The sequence below is a fragment of the Lipotes vexillifer genome, unplaced genomic scaffold (assembly GCF_000442215.2).
Source record: "Lipotes vexillifer unplaced genomic scaffold, Lipotes_vexillifer_v1.1 scaffold1353, whole genome shotgun sequence".
Classification (NCBI taxonomy): domain Eukaryota; kingdom Metazoa; phylum Chordata; class Mammalia; order Artiodactyla; family Lipotidae; genus Lipotes; species Lipotes vexillifer.
This window is the reverse complement of record NW_006787905.1, coordinates 163,725-172,579: the sequence shown is the minus strand read 5'-3', so window position 1 is coordinate 172,579 and position 8,855 is coordinate 163,725. Positions and strand designations below refer to the sequence as shown.

The 8,855-nt window shown below is 58.9% G+C and overlaps 1 protein-coding gene across 1 annotated transcript in view; it reads left to right on the top strand.

Moving 5' to 3' along the window:
* Positions 1-3,592, top strand: part of PACSIN1 (protein kinase C and casein kinase substrate in neurons 1) — a 63,693-nt gene extending 60,101 nt beyond the window's left edge. The window contains 7 exon segments of the mRNA XM_007460938.1: positions 1-141; positions 543-698; positions 802-977; positions 1,351-1,471; positions 1,570-1,697; positions 2,661-2,848; positions 3,343-3,592. Coding sequence (XP_007461000.1) covers positions 1-141; positions 543-698; positions 802-977; positions 1,351-1,471; positions 1,570-1,697; positions 2,661-2,848; positions 3,343-3,452 — 1,020 coding nt within the window. The 3' untranslated portion in view covers positions 3,453-3,592.
* The last annotated feature ends 5,263 nt before the right edge of the window (positions 3,593-8,855 follow it).

The window sequence follows — 8,855 nt, the reverse complement described above, 5'->3', positions numbered from 1 at the left end:
CTGAACGAGGACCTGGAGAAGGTCAAGAACTGGCAGAAGGATGCCTATCACAAGCAGATCATGGGCGGCTTCAAGGAGACCAAGGAGGCTGAAGACGGCTTCCGCAAGGCCCAGAAGCCCTGGGCCAAGAAGATGAAGGAGGTGCCTGGTGGGCGGCTGCCACGGAAGGGGCGAGGCTGGGCAGCTGGGCTCAGAGGGGCAGACTGATCAGAGGGAGGGTCTCTACAGGTGTGGCAGGCAGTGCACTGCCCGCTGGTATTGGGCCCACAGGAGAGCAGCACTGCCTGCCAGAGAGAAACACCCACAGATGGGGCAGGCACTGCAGTGCCCAACGGGAGGGTGTCCATCGGGGCAGGCAGGGTAGGGAAATGCACAGATGGGTGGGCGCTGCTCCTGAATACCTGGAGCCGTGGGGCCTGCATCCCTTCCGCCTTTTAAGAATGTGTGCTCACAGCTCCCGGTGGAGTGGGCAGGTGGGAGGGGTTGAAAGTGAACACGTTTGCTTCTGCTTACACCCTGCCCCCTCTCCCCCCTCCCCACAGCTAGAGGCAGCCAAGAAGGCCTACCATCTGGCCTGCAAAGAGGAGAAGCTGGCCATGACCCGCGAGATGAACAGCAAGACGGAGCAGTCGGTGACACCCGAGCAGCAGAAGAAGCTGCAGGACAAAGTGGACAAGTGCAAGCAGGATGTGCAGAAGGTGCTGGTCGGGCTGGCATCTCAGGGCCCCTTGGAGTGGGTGGCAGCTGGGAGCTGCAGGCCTGGGTCTCACCCCCCCGCCCACTTTGCCCTGGTTCCTATAGACACAGGAGAAGTATGAGAAGGTGCTGGATGACGTGGGCAAGACCACACCCCAGTACATGGAGGGCATGGAGCAGGTGTTTGAACAGTGCCAGCAATTTGAGGAAAGGAGGCTGGTCTTCCTCAAGGAGGTGCTGCTAGACATCAAACGTCACCTCAACCTAGCTGAGAATAGCAGGTAGCTGGGCGTGGCGGCACGGTGGGCACAGGCAGAGGCAGCAGGGCATCCTGGGCCCTATGTTATAGTGACAGGAAGGGGAGGGCGGAGCTGCAGGGGCCAGTAGCTGACTGGGTGTAAGCTGACGCACACCAGATACTCAAGAAACATGCTTGGATGGATGGGTGAGTGGCTAAGGTGGGGATGGAGAAAGGTGCCCACTGGGCATACCTGGAGCTGCCCACTCAGAGATTGCTCCTTGGGAAGCAGCCTGATTCCCAGCTGGGGGGCACGCCAGCACCCTGGTCTCCTGAACAGGCTCTGGCCCTCACTGAGGCTGAGACGGGGCCATGGTGCATCTTGCCCTGCACCTCTCCATCTCCCCCGTGCACAGCTATGTTCAAGTGTACCGGGAGCTGGAGCAGGCCATCCGGGGGGCCGACGCCCAGGACGACCTCAGATGGTTCCGCAGCACCAGCGGCCCTGGCATGCCCATGAATTGGCCCCAGTTTGAGGTGAGGATGTGTGGGGATGGGGAAGGGGAATCTGAAACAGCTGGAAGGAGCCTCGGGGGGCAGCCCCCGAGCCTGACTGCTCCCCTGACACCCCCCAGGAGTGGAACCCAGACCTCCCGCACACCACCACCAAGAAGGAGAAACAGCCCAAGAAGGCAGAGGGGGTAGTGCTAACCAATGCTGCTGGGATGGTGGAGTCCACATCCCAGGCTGGGGACCGTGGCAGGTAAGTGCCTCCTACAGAGCTTCCTGGGGGCCAGGGGGGTCCACATACTGGGACAGCTGAGTTTTACCTCAGGAGACAAGAAATGGCAACCTTGGGCTTCTCTCAAAGGTAGTGATAGATAACCCCATGAGAGCACCTACTGTGTGCCAGGTACTGTTCTAAGCATTTTCCATAAATTAGCTCCTTGATGTCTCTCAACACTCTGAGGAGTGTGTAAATATTCCCATTTTACAGATGGAGAAATCAACACCCAGAGAGGTTAAGTGACTTGCCCAAGGTCACACAGCTGGTTAGTAAGCCTCAGAGCCAAGATATGATGCCCAAGAGGTCTGGCTCCAGAATCTTCACTCATATATTTGCCTTGGCCTTCTTTCTTTCTCTTCTTGTTTTTTTTTCTTCCAGTTTTATTGAGATATAATTGATACATAGCACTGTATAAGGTTAAGGTGTACAGCATAATGGTCTGACTCACATACATCATGAAATGATTATCACAATAAGTTTAGTGAGCATCCATCATCTCATATACATACAAAGTTAAAGAATTAGAAAAAAATTGTTTTCCTGGTGGTGAGAACTCTTAGGATTTACTGTTGTAACTTTCATAGATAACATACAGCAGTGTTAATTATCTTTATCATGTTGTACATTACATCCCTAGTACTAGTAATCCTCACTCTTAGCCACTGGGTTGTAATACCCCTTTCAGATGAGGGGTCAGATGTTCTCTGGGGTCTCCTTCAGCACCTCCTCACTCAAGGGCTGAGTAATGCTAATAGTCCTGCCTCCCATCTGGTTAAAGAGCTGTCAGTGAGGGTCACTGGCTCCGGACCCCGTCTTACAAGGCCCGTCCTTGCTCTAGCCTTGGTGGACTTTAGGGTCAGGGCTCTGGTTGGGAGGAGGGGGCAGCCCTAAGGACAGGGTGAGAGGCCACTCATGCTGGGTCCTCTCTCTGCGTCTCAGTGTTAGCAGCTACGACAGGGGCCAGACTTACGCCACGGAGTGGTCGGACGACGAGAGCGGGAATCCATTTGGGGGAAATGAGGCCAACGGGGGCTCCAACCCCTTCGATGAAGACGCCAAGGGAGTGCGTGTGCGGGCGCTCTACGACTACGACGGCCAGGAGCAGGACGAGCTCAGCTTCAAGGCTGGTAAGGGGGCGGGGCCGGTCGAACCTGGGGCGGGGCCTGGCGCATGGCGTGGCCAAGACCTGGAGGGCGACCTGTGCCTCGGGGGCAAGACTTCAATTGAAGAGCAAGGGCAGGGCCTGAGAGTGGCAACTGGGTGCCAGGGGCAGAGTCTGGACCTGAGAATAGGGTGGGGGTAGGGCCAGAACAAGGGTTGGGGGCGGAGCCTGAGGGCAGGGCTGCCAGGAGGACGGGCAGGACTAGGGCAGTGAAGCTGGAGGCGGGGCCTGGGTTTCCGGGGTGGAGCCGAGATTAGGTGGTTGGCTGGGCCGCCCGTGGGTGTTGAGGTGTGGGTGGGGCTGGTCTGGGGCGGTGCGGGGGGGTCTGGCATCCGGGCAGTAATGGGCGGGGCACTGGGGTCAGCCCACCTGTAATCAGAGGGCTTACCCGGCAGGCGGGGGTGGGGGTCAGTCCTCTCTGAGTTCCTGTCAACCAGCTCCTCTGTGTCCCCTCCCTAGGAGATGAGCTCACCAAGCTTGGCGAGGAGGACGAGCAGGGCTGGTGCCGCGGGCGGCTGGACAGCGGGCAGCTGGGCCTCTATCCCGCCAACTACGTGGAGGCCATCTAGCTACCCTGCTCCCCTCCACATCATCCCCACTCCTCACCCACCGCCTCCCCTCCCTGCCCACTCTTGTCCTCCTCCCCTCGCCATAGAGTTCCAGACATATTTTCCAATCAAGCTTTTATTTTTTTAAAAGTCAAAACAGAACAAAACAAAAAAATACTAAGAGACAGAGCATTTGCCTGGAGGCCAGGGTGGTGGGACTTGGGGTGATGGCCCCAGGGTAGGTGAGGGTCTTAGGACTTAGCCCAACAGCGACATCACAACATCCGCTCTTCAGATCCCACCAGAGTCTCCTGAGCCCAGAGGGGTGTCTCCTGGACCCTTTCATCCTGCCTCAGTACCCCCAGCCTTCCCCTCCCCACCCCAGGCTGCCAGCACCTGCCCCCATTCTCTGGGCCTGGTTTTATGACCTCTGCCTCCAGCCCCACCCTGCTCCCCTCCCACCACCTCCCTGTTGTGAAAGACCTCCCCTGCAGACCCCCAAGAAGGGGGCCTCCTCTTTAGTCTTCCACTCTGCCTGGGGAGTACCCTTCTCCCAGCCTCGCCCCTCAGGACTGGTGGGGCTGGAGGGGGGATAGTCACTCTCTTCTCCCATAGAGCTTTCCAGGCGTCCCTAGACTCCCCAGGACATGAAGAGGGGTGAGTTGGAGTTGGTGACAGTGTGACTGGGGTGTAGGAGGGTGAGTAAACGGGGAGCAGGCTCAGTGCAAGGACCAGGACCCTGCTGGGGTCCTTCTTTGCAGCTGTCAGTACTTCCGGCACAGGCTCTCCCTCGGACCCCGCCCTGCTCTCGTAAGGCCTCAGGCCGTGGGGAGGGGCCCCAAAGCCCAGCGCAAAGCCAACGACAGTAGCAGCCTCCGGGGAGGAGGGCCTCTTGCCCTCTCTGCCTCCCTCCCTCCCTCCATGTCCATCTAAAACTGTATAACCACTGGGCTAAGCTGGCCTCCCATGCCTCTCTCCCCTGCTCTGGCCTGCCTGGGGAGGCACTGGGGACCCGGTGCCTGTGGCCAATGGGAGAGGCATGCGTTTGCAGGAGGGAGGAGCCCCGGCCTCAGGAGCAGGACAGTAGCCAGGTCTTTCTTCCTTGTCCCCTCTCGCCCAACCCCAGCCCCTGGCAGCCCCTCCATCTCTCCAAGCGTGGGTCTCAGTTAAAGGACTTTTGTGGGTGGGAGGAGGCAAAGGGCCTTCTGCAAGAGCAGGAGTGTTTCCTGTGGTTGGTGAAAGGAAGTGGTGCTGGATTACCAGGTATTCGTACCAGGTACCAACCAGCCTTGCCCATAGGAGTGGGGCAAGGGTGCTTGAGAAGCCGACCAGGGCAGGACAAGACCCAATGAGGTAGGGGAATGATGGGAAGAGGAGTGTCTCGAGAACCTCCGGGGTGAGGCCTTGAGGCTTCCTGCAGCACCAGGTGAGGTTACTGCTCACAGCTGATGCCACTTCTGAGCTTCGGGCCTGCAGACACCCTACCCGCTCAGCTCCAGCAGCACCTGGACCCCGGGCCTCCAGGTAAAGACAGTGTGATACCCCAGCCCCTCCATCAGCCTCCGTCCTCTTTTGCTCCGTGCTTCTCCCAGTAGCCCACTCAGGAGGTCGCAGACCCCAGCCTCAAGACCCTGAGCCTGGTCATGTGAGGACCTGGGCAGAGTCACAGGGGCCTGAGCTGGTGCAGGCCTCCCTTGGGGCCAGGGGAGTTGGGGGTTTGGGGACAATGGCACCCCCAGGGTCGGGCAGACTCCCCTCTCAGCACCCCTGTTCTTGTTACTGTCTGCTTTCTGGGCCTCTGCTGCAGCCTGAGATGTGCCCTAGGCCCCTCAGAGCCTGAAGTAAGATTTCGGAAGCCTCAGGCCTCCGGACTCCAGAACAAAAGCCTCTTCAGCCTCTCCCCAAGGGCAGGAGTTGGGGTTGGAGGCCTCTGCCCCTTGGAAGGCAGGAAGTGAGCACATCTGCACCTTGGGCCTGGGCTCCCCCTCTCTGTGCCCGCGGCTTCCTGGTACCTGGGGAGGGGCTGTGGCCCTGGCTGGACCCCAGGCCTGTCCCCCTCAGCACTCTAGCAGCCCACTCCGGGGCAGGGACTCGAAACCCATTCCTTCTGAGCAACCACCTCCACGGCCCTGTTGGGGACCACTCCCTCTCAGTCCCCAGACTCCTCAGGACCCCAGGGCAGGAGGGTCTCCCACCCGGAAGTACCCCTGAGCCCCACCTGTCAGTGCTGGTGTCAGGCACTCAACGCCCACCGCCTCCTGTAGCCCCCGTCCGCCCCCTGGATGCTGCGCAGGGCGCCCTGCGGGGCTCAGCGTGTACCGTGTTTTGTCCCCAGTTAAGCGCCCTTTCTGCGGCCTGGCTCTGCGAGGAGCCGGGGCTGCCCCACCGCCTGCCACCCTAGGCTTCCTGACTCCATTAGTCCAACACCTGTGAAACTCCAAAAAGTGCTGTGGTCTCAGCAATGCACCCGTTTTGTACATGATTGTGTAATTTAAAGGTATATAAATACAAATATATATATATATAAGTTGTGACTGTATGACTGTGGATAAAATCCAGAACTGTGTCAACCTGGCTGGACGTTGTCATCCTGAGTCTTGTGTGTCTTGCGAGCGCTCTGAGAGTTGCCTGCGGTTGGACGTCTGTTGGGGAGCACTCTGGGTGCTGTCCTGGCCACCACCACGGGCTGGGGGCCTGAGGGCCTGAGGGCTGGTCCCTTCACCTTCCAGGGCCCCGGGTCCTGTCTGTACAGGGAAGGTCACACCTGATGCTCTCTAAGGCTCCAAGGCTGTGGCCTTTAGAATCCCGGGTGCCTGGTGATGAGCACTGACCAGGAGACCTGGGGCATCCGGGGTCCCAAACTCATGGTTCAAGGATGAATTTGACCCCTAAATAGGTTTCCATTTTTATTTTTTTAATTTTTATTTAATTAATTTATTTTTGCTGTGTTGGGTCTTCATTTCTGTGCAAGGAAGGGCTTTCTCTAGTTGGCGGCGAGTGGGGGCCACTGTTCATTGCGGTGCGCGGGCCTCTGACTGTCGCGGCCTCTCTTGTTGTGGAGCACAGGCTCTAGACGCGCAGGCTCAGCAGTTGTGGCCCACGGGCCCAGTTGCTCCGCGGCATGTGGGATCTTCCCAGACCAGGGCTCGAACCCGTGTCCCCTGCATTGGCAGGCAGATTCTCAACCACTGCGCCACCAGGGAAGCCCAGGTTTCCATTTTTAAAGCAAAATTCTAAAAGTGGCCGCTGAGGCCTGTGGCTTCTGGCTGTTCACAGTCCCGGGTCCCTGTGGTGTGACATCAGGCCATGCCACACTTTCCTGTGTCCTGCCTGACCTCTGACAGCACTTCTGTGTGGGGCCCCTTGTGGGGCAGGACAGGGGCTCTGGGCTTCTAACTCTGTTATGCCCTGGGCTCAGCCCCCAGCCCAGATTCAGCTCCAGCTCCAGTCCCAGCCCCTGCTCCAGCCTCCCCACTCCGGCCACATCCCCTCTGGGGCAGGGCAGGAGTCCCTGTCCCAGTCCTGCCATCAGGTCACTGTGTCCCCACCCCAGGTCTCAGCCTCCCCTGTCTGGTTAGATGTCTCTCTGAGGCCCTTCTGGCCTTGACAGCCTGACAGGGTCCTGATACAAACCCTCGTTCAAGGTAAATATACTATAGTCCCCTCACCCATACTGTTTTCCCCCAGCCTCGGGGCATGCTCAGGGCAGGGAGAAAAGGTCCATTTGGGGATTGGATTTGTTCTCTCCCCCATATTCTTCATCCCCCAGATCCACCTCCAGGGCCAAACCCCTGGTTTTAGCCAGAGGACTCTTCAAGTAAAGATAAAAGTTTGCCTTATTTGGACAGGCTGTTCCATGCAGTTATGGGGAGCCCTGGAGGCAGGCTCCCCTGCAGAAGGTCAGGGAGTACCTAGGCTAGATGGAGTTCTGACAGGCAGGTGTGTGAAGGAGAAAAGGGATTCCGGAGTTTGCTGCCAGCACAGGAGGTGTCACTGGATGGGTGTGTGCCTCTGTGCCCCGTGCAGATCCACACAGCAGGGAGCTGCCCCACCCAAGCCCCCCGCAGCTCCGCGTCCTGGAGCAACTCCAGCTCCCCACTCCTCGGCCCTAATCTCCTCCCTCCCTCCCAGCCCTGCGACCCGAGGCCTCTCCAGGCCCAGGCCCAGCTGGGGACGTGCAAGCAGGTGGTTCCAGGGACTTGGGGGCAGGGTGGGCAGGCTGGAGACAAAACCAGTTCAGCAGTTCAGCAGAGCCGAGCTGGGTTCTGGCCAGGGCCCGGTCTGCCCCCTCGCCGGGGGTGGGCAGACAGCAGGGCCCCAGCGAGGCACTGGCCTGGGGCAGGGCCTCCTCCTCCTCCCAGTGCAGTCCCAGCTGACAGATGCCAAGGTGCTGTTTGCTCACTGCCAGGAGTAAACTTTCTTCTGGAGACAATAAAATTGCTGAGGGCAGAAGGTGCAGTACAGGGCAGTATTTAACCCTCAGTGGTCTGGGTGGCGCTGGGCTGCCTCCTGGAAGCCTGTCGTCAGAAGCTAAGCGTTACAGAGGCTGAGGGCGCTGACAGAGCAGGAGGCATATGGAGGGACAGGGAGAGCCCTGTCCTTGTGGGTTCAGTTCTTGGTTCTGCTGCTGATTGGCTGTGTGACTGTGAGCGAGCACTTAACTGCTCTGAGCCTCAGTTTCATCAGCTGCAAAGTAGCGTGTGTGTGGGGGGGGTGACCCTTACCTCACAGTTTTATTGGGAAGGTTAATGACAAAAAGCAGTGGAAGCACCTGGCTGCCTAGTCGGCCCTCGGGTCAGCTGAGCTGGATGAACAAACGTGAGGGGAGCATGAGGAAGCCGAGTTGCTTTGCCCAGGAAAGAAGGCGGTGGGTTCCATCTCCCTCAGCACACAAATGAACACTCAGACCCACCCCTTTTTCCCATCAGGAGCCCTGGTCCCTCACACCTAGCTTGCAGGGCTCACAGCTTCAGGGCCCCTGAGGAGGTCTGTGGCTTCTCTCAAGAGAGAAATTGCCAGCAAGCCAACCTCTCTTCCACTCTCGTTTGCTGCAGAGCCAGTCTCCCGTGAGGAAGACTGAAGTCCCCATCCTCTCCCACAGCCCTGCTGCCCAGCCCAGAGCCCCTTCAGTTGGCCAAGAAGAGGCAAGGGCTGTGGACCCCCTCACAAGAGGGGCAGCCCTCGGCCCACCCCAGGGGAAAGTCCTGATCTACAGCAGAGCAGGAGGATGGGAAGGACGCCACCATCTCTCCAGTCCTGCCGTAGACCCTTTTCAGCCCCAGCCCACGCCCTCCTTCCAGCTGACACCATGTCAGGGGAGATGAGGGCCAGTCCAGCCCCTCGTTGGCCTTGAAGACTCACTGCCTCTCTCCCACTGCTTTTACCAATCAACTGCCCCTTTCCTTTTAGGCTCAGCTCAATGCC